Below are 20,587 nucleotides of genomic sequence, written 5' to 3' on the forward strand. Positions count from 1 at the left end.
CGGTGCTCGGAGATGGCTCTTCAGCCTGAAGCACCATCGAGAAAACAGGTGGGCTCCGACTAATTTCAGGAAATACTGAAGCTCTCTATAGAAATAGTGGACAATTGGCCGTATCGAGGCCATCTCTCCATTTATTTCTGAAAATACACAAAAAAGTTTCGAGCTCCTCCTTCTGCTTTTCATAAATTCACCCACGGCTCACACCATTTGAATTTTAAGCAGTTTGAAAGAACAAGAATAAGAAGCACTTGAGATGAAATTCATCTCTCGAAGGGAATTCATCAAAGAAATTACTTCCCATATCAACAATAGAAATTACCTCACAATATGCAATTGTCCTATCCACATATTCATGGAACCCTTTGGTGTTTTTATGGGGTAAGAGGGACTATTTAGCAGGTAATGCAGCATTAATGTGGAGGAGAGGGAGAGAGAAAAAAACGGTTTTAATGGAAGTGGCTTCTTGCCTCTGAATTTCGATGATGTGCACAATGCCCTTAAATCCCTTTCTTATTTGAGTGTGCTTTGCAGGTACTTTTGAGCCTTAATAGGATAAGCAGAGGACACAAAAGATTTCTATCTCGGAAGTCTTTCAGTTCACTGAGAATCTCGATCTCTGGCAATGAGCACTTCATGAATCATTCATTTTTAATAGATTATGCAAATTCCAGGACATAAAATCAACAAGATCAATAACTGCAGGCGCTTTAATTGGTGTTGGAAAACATTTTAAGGATGAACATAATCTCCAGTTCTCTCCCCCGTAAAGACACAATTAATTTGAAATTGGATCTGGGCCTAAATACTGCAGATAATTTACTACTTTTTGCATGGCTTAAAATTCCTCTGGTGGGCTTATCGCTGGCAAGTAAACTGTAATACTCAGCCATTAGTGAGACCACACACCTGAATATATCCTAATATCCACACAGGAAGCCACTGAGGGAAAACCAAGCAGAGGAACCACAAAAAAAAATACTAATTACAAGAGGAAGTTGCAGTGATGTTTGTTCCATTAGTTTGACCTCCTTATTTCTCTGCCTGCAGTGAGACCTGCCACCAGAAAAAGGTATTTACTAACACAAAAGCAAGTGATATGCGTTTCATGTGCAGACACACACACCGGTATGCATACAATCCCATCTTTCTTCCTCTACATGTCTCTTTGCACCTGTAAAGCAGTAAGGAGACCCTCTCTGCAGAGACCATCTGAAATATCCCAGGTGCAAACAAAGCCGCCTGCATTCTACGGGGCCATCAGCGCACAAAGGACAAACACACACCTTTCTTCTCAGGAGGCCTGCCTTACAGGGAAATCTACCTCCCACATATTAATGAGAAAAGGGCCCTTTCTCTTCTCATAAGTCTGCTTGGCTATCATTTGAGAAGGGGGGGCTGAAGCAATTTGCAATCACCCTGTCCTCCCCCACGCAGAACTCCTCGCCTTTGATGGCTGCTGCATAATTATATGAATTTTAATAAAAGCTCTGTATATTAATCTCAGGCCCCCGACAGTCATCGTAAACTTTCAGTAAACTTAACCTTCTTCTTGGTAATAACACGGCAACAACGGAACAATATTTCAATTAGCCAGGCAGTCATTAACTGTGACAAGGAGAGGAGACGACGAGAAGGGGGGGGGGGGGGGGAGAGAGAGAGGAGGGCGAAATAAATGATCATGGTGTTAGAGTTAGGCGGCAGAAATGCCAGAGCGTATTTACCGAGGCACATTACTCGTGCTTTGAGACACACAAACTGTCTCCCGGCGAACAAATCACAGGAGCAACACAGCAGCAGCCAACAAGCAGTCAGTCCTGCATGGTGGCCTTTATTCTTTTTTTGGTGCGAGACCTTGCTCTGATACACAGTCATAGTTCTGATGTGCTGACACCCAAAGGTCCTTGTCCAGCGGTGACTGAACAGTCCCCCCACTGCCCCACCCCACAATCTCTCTTATCACCCTGCTTGCTCAGCAAAGACGCAGACAGAGGACAGCTGCTCAGCTTTTATCCCACCATCGTACCACCTATTCAGCTCAGAGTGAAATGGTATTAAAAAAGTATTCACACTTAACTTTTTGGTTTGCTTTTTTTTTTTATTTTCACACATGTTTTGGTCAATTGCACAGGCAGTGTTAGTTGTTTTTCTCATTCTTTTACATACTTCAAACCCCCTCAGCTGAAGCAGTGGCTCGGCAGCATAAAGGCGTACTGTATGGCACTTGATCTTACCTACGGGGTAGCTTTGCGACACGCTGGGGCCCAGGTCTGGGTTGACGCTAGAGGATAAACTGGGCTTGACTTCGTCCAGCCTGGAATTCAGGCCAGGGAGCGAGTACTCATTAGCCTGGGAAAAGGACAGTTGAATCATTACACAACCAAACAATACCAAGATGGAAATCCTCCCTTCTCCTCCTCCATTAAGCACTCCACACAGGCCTGTGCGAGTATACATTTGTATGAGAGCATTGTGTGTGTGTGTGTGTGTGTGTGTGTGTGTGTGTGTGTGTGTGTGTGTGTGTGTGTGTGTGTGTGTGTGTGTGTGTGTGTGTGTGTGTGTGTGTGTGTGTGTGTGTGTGTGTGTGTGTGTGTGTGTGTGTGTGTGTGTGTGTGTGTGTGTGTGTGTGTGTGTGTGTGTGTGTGTGTGTGTGTGTGTGTTCAAGCTGCAGGGTGGCAGTTCAAGCATATCATGAATGTATTTTGGTATTGTCTGAGAGGAAGTGGGATTTTGAGATGAGTGAAAAGCCAAGGCGTCAGCTGGCCCTTTGTGCTTGACTGCAGTCCTTCCCCTGATCAGCCAAGGGAGAAAGCAGTTCTGCTTTGTTACAGGCTCACCATGTGGCCCTGTTTCAGAGACACTATTCACCTTTTTGCTTATAATTTGGAGTCTAAACCACCTTTTTTTAAATTTCATTACCTCTTATCTCTGAATAGAATCACTTGTAAAACTTGCACTTTTTGTGACCATTTAGCTGTTTGAGTGTTTGCCTCTTGTGTGCGTTCAGAGGTTGAATAAAGGAGTAGTTCACCCAAATCACAAACAAAACACTGTATTTGTAATGCGAGCAATGCAAGTAATGTGTCTGTCTTTCGATCTCGGCCTCTGAACATTTGATCTGAACCCCCTTTAACGTTGGTGGGTGTCGTTTGTGCTGCTTTTTTACAAAAGTTTACAAAACCTTGACATTTTAGAGGAAAAAAACGTATCATTCAAAAGTCCAATTTGATACCCAAGTTACAGGAATACCAAAACCATTCTTATAAAATGTACTTTTTTACATTTCTTTTCTTTTGACGGGTCCTTCTTTCCTTTTAACAAATAAAGTGAACTTCTCAATTTCTGCTGAAAGCCTTAATTGTGAGTTATTCAAAAGTGAATGTAAACAAACCTATGGATCTGACCAGGCATTTAATGAGAACTACCCAGAAACAAGTGCCTGGCTTTTTAATATCCTGAGTAGAATGTCTGAATGCAAATAAATCCAAATGTCTCTTTTTGTAATTGTGTTGCAATGAAACACATTTGCCTCAATCTAAAATGAATCTGTCGGCTTGTCCCTCATTGTTTCTTTTTGTAAATCCACTAAAAGACACTCGTGGCAGATGTTAGAAGTTTTTTTTAATGAGATGAGACTTCCGGAGTCTTGAGTGTTGACAATGTTTGTCCAGAGCCCAGTGTGAGCCTGAGTGGCTCAGTGGGCCGCGCTCCCACAGGGGGACGCCCGTGACCCTGCTCTTGTCTGCTACTATCACCGATAAACTCTAATTGTCTGCTACAACTGTTCACTGGCACAATGTCGGATGTTTTCCTCTATTCTCTGAGGCTTCAGACGCCAAACAGACGTTTTATCATGCAGATAAAGGGCAGAAGGGGGAAAACTGAAAAGACAGGTCTGAAAGGGATGACCAAATGGCTAGCAGAAGTGTGGGAGGGGTGAATCCATTGAGTTTTGCATCTCCAGAATGGGTTTTTAATGCCCGCTACAGAACCCAGACACTGGCTAATAGGGCCACGAAAAAAAACGTGAGGCACCCATGAAAGGGAAAGTGCTCTGATTAATATTGCATTAAATTAAACCTGATTTTTCTCGACTGTTCCTGGCCTCCTTTTTTCTTTTTTTCTCTCACTTGCTCCCTTTTTTTGGTCTAACCCTTTTTCTCTCTGCCTTTTAATACTCTCCCTGACGCTCTTTGTGATTGCAAGTCATTTCCAATTCGTTTTGGTATTGATCTTCCAGTAGAAATCAGTTTTGTAATTAGCTGCAAATTAGGCCCTCTTCTGGAGGTGAGGCCTGTCCCACTGATTTATCACCTGCGTAATTCGCCCCGATTGGAGAGAAATTAAAATGAACTCAATTAGGCGACTGCTTTTGCTTTATGGGTCCGACTTGTAGTACGGTGGGAGAAATTAATAGTCTCTTGTTGTTTAATAGTATAATGAAAGTAAATAAAGGTTATCCATTGTAATAAGCCCAGAGCATTTAATAAGCGGTGGTTTCTGGCTGTCGTTTTGGAGTGGGGGGTGGCTGGTCCCCAAATGCCTCTTAATTTTAGAAATGAGGATGGATGGCGAGTGTGGTTTTAATATCAGAAGGAAGGAGAGGGAATACATGCTTTCATACATCAAATTCATGAAAACAATCAAAGCAGCCTTGGAGACTGCGTCAGTCATTAAACATCAAGATATGACACAGAGTTGGAAAATAAACAACAAAGGCAAGAAGCAGCAGCTGAATAACACAGCATAACATTGAGAAAAAACCTCAGTATTGATTAATTTCATGTTGCCTTACTGTTATTCTCAATTATAGGGGATACAAGGAATGTGTTTTTCCTCTCAAAATCAATAATGTGTGGGAGTTTTCCAGGTGATCCCTCCAGCATTATACATGCTTGGTTTTAATCCAATGCTTGGACATCTCAGACGTTTGTTTAATTAGCTTTCTGAGTATGGGAATATTTGTGACAAAGGTGGGTTTTTTGTTGTTGTGCTTGAATCAGCATCACATGCACAATGTGTGTGTGTACTTGAAGTGGTGACTTGCAGTGCTACTAACCTGTTCGGGTTTGATGTGCTCCGATGTAGGGAAGTGGTCAGGGTACGAGGGGCGTTCAAAGACCCGGTCCAGCGCTTCCAGCTGCTGCTGGGTGAAGGCATCTGCCCTAAGGTGTTTCCGTAAACTCTCCACACTACCCTGAGAATCACTGTGTGGGCCAGAACCATCTGAACCATCTACAAGAAGAAAGAGCAACAATCGAGAGACTGACCCCGGGAAGCTGGCCTTTTACTTCAAGCTATGCACTTTATATTCTCCTCATGTATTTTCTGTACCACCTCTGTGGGGGATCTGAGGAGGACAGAAAGGGATGGAGTGCAGGTTTTTCCACTCTTTAATGGCTGTAGTGAGCCACTGGCTACATCACACAGGTTTTTCCCCTGCACCCCCTGCCACGGGAGTGACACCATCATGATCTGAAAGCCCTCTGGTAATTGATGGATTACCATCGCTTGCAAATATATACATGTTGTGGCAAGCATGTATACTAATGATAGCAGCAGCAGCGGCAGCAGCAGCAGCAGCAGCAGAAGCAGCCAGCCCATGATAGTGTCTTTTTCCCCCCTTCCTTTGATTCCTCCCCAGAACCCTTTTGATGCTCGCTGAAATAAAGAGCAGTTTTTTTTTTTTAAACCACAATTTCCCTTTCACAATTCAATACTGCTTTCATTCTCTGCGAGTGTGGTGGTTCCATTTATAAACAGCGGCGGGGACAAGAGGCTGAATAAAACCGTACAGTCTGGTTCAATCATCCCGCTCTCCAAACACAGGAATGTTCTCCTGACTCCTGACCTGATTACCCGACTGTTGGGAGAAGGATGCCTTAGCTTTTCCTGTTGTCACTTGTGTGCGACGCTTTAAAGCCTTTACAGACCATCCTAGCCTACCGCCCTCCCCTTTTTCTCTCTCTCCCTCCCTCCCTCCGCCCCCCCCCCCCCCCCCCCCCCCACCTCTCCTGGCTGCAGTGTCTGTAGGTCTCCTCCCTGGATCCCAGATAGCTTCAGCTCCCTTACAAATCTGTCATTCTAAATTTGCGGCAGATTATGTTCTCCCCTCAGTGGGAGAGTGGTGATATATGATATGCAAGGCCCCTATTGATTGCCTGATCTGGTGGCAAGAGGGAGCTGAAATGAACTTGAAATGAACATCATGCCTCAACTCATTGCGCGTATAATACTCTACTTAATCCCACATTTTTCTCTGCCACGGAATTCAATTGATCAATCATGTCTGTGTGATAGTACCATTTGGGAGGGTTATTGCCATTCTATTCCGCTGCTTGACCTTTTTTCACCGGCTGAGGCCAGAGGATGAACCCGACTATCAGGAGCTATAAAAGTGTGTGTGAGAGGGGGTGTGAGCGTGTGTGACCTGAAATTGTGCTGATGGCTGCGAAAATGTCAAGCAATAAATATCACGAGTTTGCTAACAGTACCTTGTTAACTATTTATTCTATTTTCACTGCACTGGTGAATAGAGGTTTTATTAACAAGTGATGTCTGACATGTTGAATTGTTATCAGTGTTAGTACATCTACTATTCTTTTGTTGTTAGTTGTTTTTTTCGCAATGATATGACCAATCCACGCTAGGTTTTGTTGGTTTGTCGGCGTCATTATACGGATCAAATCTGTTTTTAGCGGCACAGCAATCCCTGTATTTGTTATACCTTACATAAGGGTAAGCCAAACAGGTTAGATACAGGGGGGCAAAAAAGTATTTAGTCAGCCACCAATTGTGCAAGTTCTCCCACTTAAAAATATGAGAGAGGCCTGTAATTTTCATCCTAGGTATACCTCAACTATGAGAGACAAAATGAGAAAAAAAAATACAGAAAATCACATTGTCTGATTTTTAAAGAATTTATTTGCAAATTATGGTGGAAAATAAGTATTTTCTCAATAACAAAAGTTAATCTCAATACTTTGTTATATACCCTTTGTTGGCAATGACAGAGGTCAAACGTTTTCTGTAAGTCTTCACAAGGTTTTCACACACTGTAGCTGGTATTTTGGCCCATTCCTCCATGCAGATCTCCTCTAGAGCAGTGATGTTTTGGGGCTGTCGCTGGGCAACACGGACTTTCAACTCCCTCCGAAGATTTTCTATGGGGTTGAGATCTGGAGACTGGCTAGGCCACTCCAGGACCTTGAAATGCTTCTTACGAAGCCACTCCTTCGTTGCCCGGGCGGTGTGTTTGGGATCATTGTCATGCTGAAAGACCCAGCCACGTTTCATCTTCAATGCCCTTGCTGATGGAAGGAGGTTGTCACTCAAAATCTCACGATACATGGCCCCATTCATTCTTTCCTTTACACGGATCAGTCGTCCTGGTCCCTTTGCAGAAAAACAGCCCCAAAGCATGATGTTTCCACCCCCATGTTTCACAGTAGGTATGGTGTTCTTTGGATGCCACTCAGCATTCTTTCTCCCCCAAACACGTGAAGTTGAGTTTTTACCAAAAAGTTATATTTTGGTTTCATCTGACCATATGACATTCTCCCAATCCTCTTCTGGATCATCTAAATGCTCTCTAGAAAACTTCAGACGGGCCTGGACATGTACTGGCTTAAGCAGGGGGACACGTCTGGCACTGCATGATTTGAGTCCCTGGTGGCGTAGCGTGTTACTGATGGTAGCCTTTGTTACTTTGGTCCCAGCTCTCTGCAGGTCATTGACTAGGTCCCCCCGTGTGGTTCTGGGATTTTTGCTCACCGTTCTTGTGATCATTTTGACCCCACGGGGTGAGATCTTGCGTGGAGCCCCCGATTGAGGGAGATTATCAGTGGTCTTGTATGTCTTCCATTTTCCAATAATTGCTCCCACAGTTGATTTATTCAGACCAAGCTGCTTACCTATTGCAGATTCAGTCTTCCCAGCCTGGTGCAGGTCTACAATTTTGTTTCTGGTGTCCTTTGACAGCTCTTTGGTCTTGGCCATAGTGGAGTTTGGAGTGTGACTGTTTGAGGTTGTGGACAGGTGTCTTTTATACTGATAACGAGTTCAAACAGGTGCCATTAATACAGTTAACAAGTGGAGGACAGAGGAGGCTCTTAAAGAAGAAGTTACAGGTCTGTGAGAGCCAGAAATCTTGTTTGTTTGTAGGTGACCAAATACTTATTTTACACCATAATTTGCAAATAAATTCTTTAAAAATCAGACAATGTGATTTGCTGGATTTTTTTTTTTCCTCATTTTGTCTCTCATCGTTGAGGTATAGCTAGGATGAAAATTACAGGCCTCTCATCTTTTTAAGTGGGAGAACTTGCACAATTGGTGGCTGACTAAATACTTTTTTGCCCCACTGTATATAGATTATAATATTGGTAAAATAAATCAATGGTTGTACGTGTGGGCAGATTCCGTGACTAAAGGTATCGGTATTGGATCCAAAAAGTTAGATGGTGCATAACAATCATTTAAACCTCAGTGTTATCTGAATTGTTGTTTAGCTTCCAAAACAAGCAATATTTCCCCCCCAAATGTTGTCAGCTCCTTATATGCATGGGGTATAACATTTCCCAAACTGTATGACAGTACGTTACTCTCCAGTACAAAACATGTAACTCCACATTTTGCTGACTTTAAGTTGGCGTTTCTTAAACACTTAAAAATATCTCACTTTGTTGTCTAGATTAGACGTATGCAATGCAAAAGAATAGTTTGACATTTTGGGAAAAGGCCTACATTACAGTAGCCTACTTATTTGGTGAGGTTTTGATTTGAAGATCAATACCACTCTCATTTTGGCATGAAGCTACATGAAGGGGATGTTTAGCTTAGCTTAACATAGAGATTGAAAATAGGTTAACAGCTAGTCAGTGTTGGTAAACAAATCTCAGCTTTCCCTCCTTTTTCTAGTCTCTATGCTAAACTAAGCAATCCTGACTCTGTTAATTTATTGCATATGACGCATTCAACTCTTGGGAGGAAACCAATTGGTTGAACTGTTCCTTTAAAGAGGTTAACGAAGCTGCCTCATCAGAAAGAAGACAACAACCTATCTGATTTTCCCTGGTCTGACTTTGGTCCATTCAGGTGAATATTCAGCATGTTTTCTGGCCCTCACCTAAGCTGCTGCTTGTCACTTTATCAAACTCAATTGTTCTCTTTGCAACCGAAGCAAATAGAGTCATTAATTACTTTCCATCAGCCGGCTCGAGACACAACACCTGATCAATATCCCTCCCACCATATTTGTCATTCACCACAGTGGAATACACTTCCCACACACAAGACAAACCATCCTGGGTCAACCTACATGCTCTTCCTCCCACTCACACCGGGGACAGTCCCATCTGCCCTCCCAGCCACTGACTCCCCTCTGACAAATCAGCGATGACTGTGTTTTGGTGATGAAGATGATTCTCGTGACATTTTAGAGCGTTTATGTAGCCGCGCAATTAAACTTCCTGGAGAGTAAATCAAGTTTATGCATCTTTAATGTTTTTTCTAAACCGTCCTCCCAAGAAGAGCTAAATCATCAATGGCCATGTAGATGCGTCAAAGTGACAAAGCCCTCTAGCGTTTGTAGGAATTAAAACTCAATCGGGAGAAAAGAAGAAAGTGTTATATATGTTTACATGCTGTGTAAGACTACTATTATGCCTTTTTAACATTAATTGTGAAGCCGCTGTTTTTTTAAAGTGCCTTATGAATGTATATAAGGATCAATTACAACATTATTTTTTATTATTATAGAGCCACAAAGTGATAACAAAACTCTCTATTTCCTCAAGCTGTCGACTTTCCCTAACCTTAACCATGTTGATATTGTTGTAACCATAGCAATGGAAGTTACAAAGTATTATTTTTTTTAACATCCCTAAAAATGAGCCATTAAAAATCAAAAAGTTTTTAATTGAATAAAAGAAAAGACCAAATGAAGCAGATGTGTGTAGTTTTGTGCAATAATTCCTTATTGATACGTTAAAAATTGTGTTTTCTTTCAAATTGTACTTATGCATATTCAATTACAAATAATTCATTTCAAACTGCAATATTTGTAAATGTTTTGAGTTGCTGTTAAGAGTCCATAATCACCCTACAAGAAGTCAGATCCACTATTTGGACATTTCCAAATGAGCCCATTATGTGGCGGTGATACTAATCTTTGACCACAGTGGCTTTGTTGGTGCGTTACACGCTTGTCCCGCTCTGCGGTCGTTTATTGATCATCGCAGGAGTTGAGTGTATTCATCTTGACATCAGTCTGTATTAACACTCTGGTAACGAGGGAGCCGCTTTTATCAGATCAGATAACCGGCTCTATAAAGCAGACTCCTCTCTGCGGGTTTGGCACCCAGAGGTCGCGACCCCTAGCAGGACTCTTTTGCCAACGCGACTCTTGAGACTGAGAGTGCGTCTGAGTGACTGCCCGCCAAACAAAAACACATCACATGTCATGAATGAAGGGCAGGATGAGTTTAAATAGTAGCCTCAATAATAGCCTGCATTTTTATAGAAGAAAATTATGATTTCAGAATAAAAGTGTCAACTTTTCCCGCAATTTAAATAGTTATTTAAGTTCCTGTTGGAGGCACTGGGAGGTGAGCTGGCACCTTGAGGTCATGAGCCCCCCCTCAGATGAATGAGCTTACCCCCCCCCCTCTGTCTGCTCCTTGTTTAAATAACATGTCGACATACATACGCTCTGGTTCCCTTAACGCATTGCTATGCATTTCGCAATAATACACCTCTATAATTTCCCGCCTGATTCAATTCACAGCTAAATGAAATCAAATTAAAACAAATTTGATGAACTCAGCTGCATTTAGTTTTGTCTAATTGAATGCTGTGATTATGTAAACATAAATTAAAACACTGTGATATGTTTGTTCTGCATCACTAAAGATCTGTGATGAGTGTTTCAAAGGGATGGGATGATGAATTGAATATTGTATCGATGGAAAATTAATCAAATACAAGTTTGATAATCGATTAACCGAAAAAAGGCCAAGTATTCTCTGTATGCATCTAATTAGATGTGTGAAAATTCTGCTTTTTCACAGTTTATATCATTTTGAAATTCAAAGCGATGGGATTTTTGGCTGTTGGTCAAACAAAAAGTCTTTCTGATAATTAATAAGCCAAAAAATAAATGAAAGTATTTTAAATATTCCTCACTTGCAGCCTTGTGTCTGATCCTTCTTAATATTCTGAGATGAACATTTTGGAAAGATTGTTTAATGTCTTACGACAATGCTCAATTTTCTTTTATGTCCTGATTTAATTTTTTTAAAGATTTATTAATCTAATTTGAAGGTTGCACTCTTAGGTGCTGACATTTTGCTGCGCTCTGAGTTCCTGTGTTGATTCTCCCTCTCCCCCATAACAGATGCTGATACACAGAGCAGGGTGTGACGGAGGCCCGCTCCATCACTCATCTCCATCCACACACATCGGTTCAGTCCTCATGACGCTCAGAGATGAGAAATAATTAATTCAACAGCTACTGAAGCACGGAATCACATCCATTCTCACTGCCACTGGCTATTGTTGTTGCCTTTTGAAATGTATGATGATCATCTTATCATAAAATTTCTCTCTCGCTATTTCGCTCATAAATCAAGTAAGAAAGCCCCACACAAAGCAAGAAAGCGACCAGAATGGTTGAAATTAAGAATCATCTACAGGCCTGATTGTGCAATTTGTGTGGGTCGCCCTGAAAGAACGTGTGATATGACTTTGAAAGACCGGACACACTTCATGGACGCTGCGTGTTCTCAACAGACCTCCAGAGCTGTCTGCTCAGGTCAATTCAGCTCACTCAAACGTGCACTAATAACAAGAAAGGTGAACAAAAACATGCTTGAAAGCAGATTTGTACTTAAACATCAGATACTGTATGACAGATTTGTATTTGACCCTGAGAGGAGCAGCTTCTCCTTTTGTCTTTTCTGGAGCCTACAGCAGCAGTGGGGGTGGAGGAGCTGGGACGCTCGGATGTTAATCTGCGAGGTAATGGCTTTTCTCTGCAGAATTGCAAATTCTAATATATGTCACTTTGTAAAAGGTGCGGACAGCCGTGGTCACCATCTCCAGGGGTCTCTCCCTTGCTCTCCCCCGCTCTGTCCGTCCGCCCGCAACAATGGCTGCCAAGTGTAACATGCTACTTTTAATTTGCAATAACACGTGACAATAGCAGATTAATGGCTCTTATGACACCTGTGTCCCTGAAGCTCCTCTTGCCGAGACCCAGTGTACATAACGTGTGTCACACTACATTATCGCTACATCCCTCCTGTAATGGGGGACCTTTTTTTAAGGGCACTGCTGACTTGGAAACTTAGGAGCTGTCCGCCTGCTTGGCAGAGAGCCACAGCTACTGCCTAAAACAAATACTCAGAGCCACACAGCCAATCCATTTCAGCGGGGCGTGTGTTGCACACAGCCCTCCCCTACGTAACCCCTACCCTCCTTTTCCTTCGCCTCATTTTTCTTCATGTTTTCAACCCTTGATAATGACTGCTTGTGCCACAATCATCATGAGGCTTACCGAGTTAAATAGGGCTCAGGCAAGCTACTGTGCTGTGAGGAAATGTAATCCAAGCATTAACTGACTATAGACTACTGCATACTGAGAGAAGCAAAATACTTCTGAATAGCAAACAAGGCAACATTGAAGCACAGATCTCAGCTAGAAAAAAACTGCTGTAACCCAAAAATGAGCACGAAACACCCTGAAAGCTCCAAGGACATGCTTTTTACTTCTATGTGTTTGATTTCAGTGCCAGGATTTTTTAGATGCTAAGGGTTATTTGTAGATTCTCGGGATTGTTTACCGTTGGTTGAGAAAAACACTAACCAGTAGGCCTACGGCTACAGCATTTGATCATTTCCAGACATTTCTCATGATATTTTAGGGCTTTCTTGTGGCAAGAATCTGGCAAAAATGATTTGTACCATGATATAGGGGTTATAATGAAATATATCCCCATTCTATTAACGATGCAAAATGTTACAGTATTAACGAAACGGTGGGATATGCATTTGCAATAATCACTGTCCGTTTACTTTTTGTGCCGCTGTCCGCCACAAACCCTTGAGTTTTAACAGTTTAACTGTAAAGCAGTCGTGTTTTTGAGAATTGATACAGTATCACAAAATATAATATAGCAATATTCAAGTGCACTATAATTTACTTCTCATCACTAAATGTCTTGTTTCTGAAAATGTAAATGTTACAGAAATAATGCATGAGTTAATGCCTGCCTTGTGAGTGAATGGGAAAAACAAAAAAAGATGATGCAATCTATCGCAAAATGTGGCATCCGTAATGATTTTCTTACATAAATACATCCCAGAATATAATAATACAGTCTATATACACTCCAGATACTAACATTTTCGCTAAAATGTAAAGTTACTAATGTTAGCAAAAACCTCACAAGATAGGACACAATAACGGCTACGACCCTTTCTCACAGGAAGCCTAACTGCTGCAAAATTGTCAGATTCAGGGTCTTTTCTTTTTGGGGGGCAATGTGCACTTTAAGAGAACAGCAACAGGACAATAGTGTCTACAGGGTAACATCCTATGTAATATACTATTCTCACAAACTGTGGCTCCAGGCGAGACATTGCTTCTGCAGCCGTGTGTGTGCGGCCAAGGCCTGGGGTTTATGTTTTGGAAAGATAAAGTATCCCTGACCCCATGGTTGCAGGTAGGCAGCAGTTGGCCATAGAGAGAGTATATAAGAACCACAGCTCCCTCCGTCACCCTCAGTACAAGTTCTACCCTGACGCACATTATCGCACGCACGCACGCGCACACACACACACACACGCAGAGCTTTCTTCTCTTTCATCGTAATGCTGGCCGAGCACCTAAATCACAGAAATGGCAGCACATCAGGGGAATCATTCGAGACTGAATAGCCGTAGAAACATGGCGCTGTCACCTGGAAGACCTCCACAAAACAGGTTCTCCTCCCCACACACACACACACACACACACACACACACACACACACACACACACACACACACACACACACACACACACACACACACACACACACACACACACACACACACACACACACACACACACACACACACACACACACACACACACACACACACCGTATTCCCCTCCATGCCCTTTAATACCTCTTTGCCCTTCAGTAGCAATCTGCATAGAAATGTGTGCGTTCTATCATTCAGGGACTAGACATTACACCCTGGTTAATATGAGAGGTCCTCGAACGACTGAGAATGAACCCTTGAAAATACCAGACGTTTGCATTATGCCTCCACGATTGCATCTCTTACAGGGGAGGACTTGATTATGTCATTTGCCATGTCCACGTCATGCTGGTTTTTATATCTTTGCCAGGAAATCTACCTCTGACAGGTCATTAGTCATCCCTCCCTCCCTGCACGCACATAAAACATCAATTCCACTCAATATCCCGCAAACCCCCGTGCTTCTCGACAAACGCCATAACAAAGAAGACGCTATGTAAACTGCTGCCGTGCTCTGATTAGCTCTCATTCTGGAGCACTGCAGAAATAAGGCACTCATTCCCCACCCTGTTTGAGATAACTGCCCCTTTTCAGCAGCCACATCATCCCTCCGTACCCGAACACGCTTTGCAACATGAGTGCATCTGTTTAGCTATTCTCATCAGACTTATGTAGTGACATTAAGGAAGCCTATTGCTTACAGAACCAATAATCTATATCGCCTCAGGCCCCCTTATATCCACTAACCTACTACTTCAGCAGCTGAAGTGGAGCCACTTTTGTTAAAGGGAGAGGGGGAAAAAAAGCCCTCCACCGAGCTGCAGCGGCTTTCTTGACTGACCTGGGTGGTTGGCTACATCATCTTGACATGTAATTATCTAAAGCCCTTTAATCACTTCCATAAAGATTAATTGCAGGAGACAACAGCGGAGGTCGTGTCTTCAAATCAAAAGACTCCTTGGCAGATTGACACAGCGGTGTATCAGAGTTCAGACTTAGGTGTTTTATAAGGGTCATCTAATGGAACTGAAGCAGGTTTTAATGCTGTAATTGCAAGTTCAGCAAAGTGGGTTTTATAGTATAAAGCTGCACAGAGAAAAATGTGTTGCTTTTTTTTTTGTGTAGGATCTGAGATATTTGATGCATTCTAACCCTAAACTGATTTTATATCTTTTCTCATCTCGACAGAAAAAAGGTCTTACCTTCATCTCTTTTCCTCTTTTCGCCGTTGGATCGGGGGATACCCAGAATCCCGTTGATGGAGTATGATCCCGCTGGGTCGTTGGAGGCGCTGGTTACAGGCGGAGAGGCTTGGCTCGGTACTGTGGGAAGGACAGTTAGCATTAGCTTGCATTTAAAATAAAAAACATCAACATCGAGTAAGTTCTGTGATGCTAATGCCTGTGCTACAGTCTTACCTATAGTATGGCCTGGCGTCAGGGACGACCCATCAGGAGACGGATGGAAAGGCTGCTGGACTTTTGTTCGGATGATCCTGGGGAACAAAGAAGAGCAGATGTCACCGCTGCTTTCCTAAAAACCTCAACCCTTCCTGGAGATGTCCCAACGTAGCCCTAACATCAGCTGCTATGGAGATACGGTGTGATTAAGTTATCAAATGTAACGCAAAAGGGATCACTGGTTCTACCTTAAAGGTGAGGTGTGGAGAAAAGTCTTCATTGCACTTTTGGTCTGAGTGATTTTGCAAACAAAGCATGAAATCACATCAATTCACCTCAATGATCAGCTTCACTGCCTCTACCTGGCCCACACTAATCAGCTCTCCCCCTCTCCCCCACTGTGGGGGGGGGGGGGGGGGGTTTCTCTGGGACCGATCGCATTCCCAGAGTAGCCCTTTGCTTCCCAGATCAAACATCTCTGTAGAAACAGCGGCCCCCATGTGCCAATGCGGATGAGGTTGTATTGATCGGGGCTTGGGGAGAAAAAGTTGGGGATTAGTCACACGGGCAAACAGATGCAAATAGAAAGCTATAAATTACATGTGACAGGAAAGCAATAGTTCCTTATTGCCTCGCACAAGCTTACGCCAGCATTAGATTCCTTTAATCTGAATGGCACTTGGGGAGAAAGGGAGCTGTCACAATAATTTGTAAACTTTAAAACTATTCATCATGTATGCCACAAGAGCTATTTTAGAGCACACAGAGGTTGGGTGAGGACTGTGGAGCCTTTTATACTTGATTTCTTTACACAATTCACATGTGGTACTTTTGCATGTTTTTATTTCAGAAGGAAAATAATCATCCGCTCCAATGCTAACATTTAAAAATGCCATATAACTGTTGTATTTTCTCCACATACAGAAATGTATCAGATGATTTGGATATTGATGTTACTGTAGATGCCAGCAGGCTTCAGAGGAATAAATCTAGCACTGTCACAAATAAAAAAAGAAAGAAAATCCCCTTCGAGGTAAAGCTACCTAACAACAAGCAATTCCAGAGATCGCATATTGACGTTTTAATTTTTTTCACTTCTGCCCATAACAGTTATTCGACCCCTTGACTTCTGTGTGTGCTACATAAATTCAAAGACTTTATTTGGTATCCATGTTCTTGATATTGAATAAGCAATTTGGGAGAATGAATTAATGACCTGGTTGTTGCTGAAAATCCCCTGAAGAAATATTAAAATTGCTTTCCTTCTGAATCAATACTATCGAGCGCCATTGAGGACTTTTTTATTTTTTATTGCTACCAACAGGGTAGCGTTACTTGTTGGTTGTGGTGGCCTTGACTCGTAGTACAACACTATCTCTGTCGCATTTAATAATGCATGCAGGCGAAAGGTGTTTAAATAGAGCATCCTCTTTTGTCAACAGTCCTGAGGTCAGACTATCTGTGACACAAACACACCACTGGCCCATAGTCATCCAACTGGAAAACACTCCAAAAACAAAGGAAACTTCTGAATGAAAAACGATCTCGTTATATATTTTAAGCCACTTATCTTTTTTTGTTATGTATTTTTTAAACATGTAGCATTAGAAATGATCTTGAGTAGCCTACTATAGTGATAGAAAGGATGTTTTCATTGATACATTTTTTTGCAGACTGCTCCTTTAGAAATGAATTGAAACTATTGAAATATTAACCTCAGGCTATCAAAGTGTGTGTGTGTGTGTGTGTGTGTGTGTGTGTGTGTGTGTGTGTGTGTGTGTGTGTGTGTGTGTGTGTGTGTGTGTGTGTGTGTGTGTGTGTGTGTGTGTGTGTGTGTGTGTGTGTGTGTGTGTGTGTGTGTGTGTGTGTGTGTGTGTGTGTGTGTGTGTGTGTGTGTGTGTGTGTGTGTGTGTGTGTGTGTGTGTGTGTGTGTGTGTGGTCCATTGTGTGTGTGAGGCACAGAGCAACACATTGAAATCTTCAGAAAAAAAGAGAAGACATTCAGCATTAAGCCGTAATAGATATTCAAAGTAGCTCTCATATTTGGCTGATGGAATTACAGTTCTTTGTATTCACAATTTAATTTCCCACATAAACAAAGACACATAAGCCCCCCCACCCCACACATCCAAAATAGAAAGCTTTAATTGGAATTGAAAAAAATAACTTATAGGGCTCTTTTAATGATATTAATGTACATTTTGAATTGATCACATACATGTGTCTGAGCCCTCTTAAATGGGGCTTTTTAAGCAGCCACGAAGCATGAAATGAATTTTCTTCAGCCTTTTCTCTATTTAAAAGATGTCTTGTGTGGAGCTGTCCATGCTCTCCCATCAGCTCATTAAAATGTAATGCTGATGCTAGCTCTATGGAACAGTGCCTCTTAACCAAAGTTCATCACCAGGGATCTCTGCTGGGGGGGTGAGGAGGGGTGAGGGTGGGGGTGTCCTGGGTCCTCATATGTCTGCCACTCTATAACTAGAGTGCTGCTTTAGGAATTTCTTTAAGAACATTGTAGATTTGTAGCATAAATAATGACTTAAATATCGTTATTAGTCATTTATCATTTAAGCGTTTTACAGCCCAGACACAATTGATGCTCGATTTTAAGCATCCTCATAATGTAACATCAATATTAATTACAGCAACCTGGAATTTTAATGCAAGGATTTAAATCAGGAGACTAATTTATAAATGATTTAAATGCTTTTTCTATTATTGCTACAAGCCTACAACATATTTACGTATTTTATTGCGATGCATGATTTTTACAAATTGCAGCCTATAATGTTTACCCTTTTAATTCTTCAAAATAAAACCCTGCAGCAGAAGAGCCATGTTGCTCTGCCTTTCTGTGTGCAGCAGCACATTAGATGTGCTAAAGAAAATTGGCCTGCTTTATAGTGCCACGGGATCTGGTCACCGAATATTGATCGGTTTTCATCTCGACAGATTCACTCAGTCCTGGATGTACTGCTGATTGTTGAGGGAGTTTGGACTGAAAGATTGAATTGCACCTCTGAGACCGCAGAGCCTCGGCGCAGCGGCCAGCACAAAGTTGGTCCAACAATATTCTGCTGTGGGTGGTGCGCTCAGCATATCTGATAAATAACCTGTTTATTAAAGGGTAGCACACTGCACCTCGGAATTTAACCCAAATAAAATAACATTAAAAAAAATCGGATTTTTCTCTTTTCTAATTTTTTTTCTTTATATTAGATTTGTTGTCCTACCTGTTAATGGATGAGACGCTGGGCACTGTGTCGTTGTCGCAGACGCCCTCCGCCAGCAGTCTGTCTCTGATCTCCCAAGCAAACATGGTGGGGTTTTGTCTCTTGTAGTCTGCGATTTTGTCCACCACTTTTGGAGTGGCCACTTTAGGTTTAGATCCACCAATCACACCGGGTTTGATGCTGCCAGTCTCGTAATACCTGCAGTCATAACAAATATGTTCCATTGAGATAGCTTGCAATTTTTCTGATGTAATCATACCGATGAGATAGGCGTTTTAAAGCACTTTAAACACAATGACACGCACATGCTGTTGAGTTTTACTGAGAACTACTTATTTTTCAAACTTTCTCCAGCAAAACATCAAACTTGAAAATGCGTTTTCGTTTCCCCATGATGTCTCAAATAAAACACATTTTTTTTCTTAAAAATGCAAAACATAACGCATGCACAAATACACGGCAAGGATGTCATTCTGTAAATACAAATTGAATAATTCCAACAAACACTTATAATAAAATGGAGGAGAAGCCCACCTGAACTCTACTGACCTTCACAAATAGCGTTAATATAATAATTTAGGGCCAGTTATATCTAATTAACCCTATTTCAGAATTAGAAACGCTTCTGAGTTGTGCAGGTTGAGCTCTCCTCCACCTCCACCACTGAACATCGTGCACATATCATCCACCACCTCGCACCCCGCAGAGTGTACCTGGCTGCAGGGCTTGTCCGGAGAGTGTTCACCCACCTGCCCAGGATCTTGCTGACGCAGCCGTGGCTGACCCGCAGCTGTCTGGAGATGTCGCAGGGCCGAACCCCCTGGTGGGCCAGCTCCACGATCCGCTGCCGCACCACGTCCGGGAGGGGTCTGCCGTTCACAAACACCCCGCCGAGCTGGTTCACACCCCCGTGCCCTACGTGGGATACAACAGCCGCAAAGACACAACCATGACATTACATAACGTTGTAACAGAGAGGATGGCACAGGTGAGGTTTTTTTGTAATATTAGTCAAGACAAAAATTGCGTGAAATAGCGTCCAACATTTTTTTAAGGTCAGTTAACCTCCTGTGTTTCTATGGAGTAGGAGATTGTACATGCAGGCTATTTATGGAGAAGTCTTAAGGGTGCATGAAATAGGACTGCACATACATATTCCTGTTTGAAAATGATGCGTTTATACAAAAAATACATACATATTTTGGAATCAGAAAGTGTTTTTCTTTCTTAAACCTTTCATGCAGAACAAATAATACTATTTCGTCAGTAATTCGAAGTAAATATTGGGTACAACATGATTTCAATGATTTAGAAATCAAAAAATACATGATGACCACACTGCAAGTGTCTATAATGAGTATATATTTTTGTACTTCTTTTTTTTTAAACTAAAATGGACACTGCAGCAGATAATATTTATTGTTTTTGTCCTTGCATATCGATATGTATGTTTCCCTCCACTTATGATCAAAACTATGTATCTTTAATTTTTTTAATCAAGACAAATTATATACAATCATGTATTTTCATTAATGTTTTTTTAAATAAACAATTGTGTAAATTCCAGTGTTGGACACTAACCCATGCTGCACATTATTTTCCATCTGTCACACTGTTGTTGTGCAGCTTGTACAATTACTACAATACGTCCAACCTGCAATGACCCATAAGTATGTGGGTCAGTGTTAAAACTGCTATTTAAATTCCCAATACTAATTAATAAATGCAAATTCGAGTGTGCAATAAAGTTTCTCCCATTCAAAACAAGGACCACATATTTTCCTCGCAGCTCCACGGCTCATGTTATGCCTATTAAGTTACATGCTCTCATTTTCCCTTCACGGCAATTTTAAATAATTGAACGAGCTTTGATAACTCATATTACATATTATTTAGTAAACGAAGAGCTCATCCATTATTTACACA

General features: G+C 41.8%; 1 protein-coding gene and 1 long non-coding RNA gene across 9 annotated transcripts in view; one reads left to right on the top strand and one right to left on the bottom strand.

The window, feature by feature from the left end:
• LOC307023939 overlaps positions 1-20,587 on the top strand; it is a 43,846-nt gene that overhangs the window by 17,219 nt on the left and 6,040 nt on the right. For 2 of the 3 annotated variants that reach the window (XR_013803796.1, XR_013803797.1), the window contains exons 2-3: positions 15,214-15,344; positions 15,438-15,680. This is a non-coding gene — a long non-coding RNA (uncharacterized lncRNA). Of the gene's footprint in view, positions 1-11,392; positions 11,851-11,936; positions 12,016-15,213; positions 15,345-15,437; positions 15,681-20,587 lie in introns of all 3 variants that reach the window. The other variant, XR_013803795.1, reaches the window with a different exon arrangement.
• The window catches only part of pax2b (paired box 2b), a 32,786-nt gene that overhangs the window by 9,752 nt on the left and 2,447 nt on the right, over positions 1-20,587 (bottom strand). For 2 of the 6 annotated variants that reach the window (XM_079657640.1, XM_079657638.1), the window contains exons 2-7: positions 19,411-19,576; positions 18,662-18,859; positions 15,444-15,520; positions 15,228-15,347; positions 5,057-5,232; positions 2,232-2,346 (exon numbers count right to left, since the gene is read on the bottom strand). In XM_079657640.1, coding sequence (XP_079513766.1) covers positions 2,232-2,346; positions 5,057-5,232; positions 15,228-15,347; positions 15,444-15,520; positions 18,662-18,859; positions 19,411-19,576 — 852 coding nt within the window. Of the gene's footprint in view, positions 1-2,231; positions 2,347-5,056; positions 5,233-15,227; positions 15,521-18,661; positions 18,860-19,374; positions 19,577-20,587 lie in introns of all 6 variants that reach the window. The other 4 variants (XM_079657637.1, XM_079657636.1, XM_079657635.1 and 1 more) reach the window with 4 other exon arrangements.

Source organism: Notothenia rossii, assembly GCF_949606895.1.
Source record: "Notothenia rossii genome assembly, chromosome: 11".
NCBI lineage: Eukaryota > Metazoa > Chordata > Actinopteri > Perciformes > Nototheniidae > Notothenia > Notothenia rossii.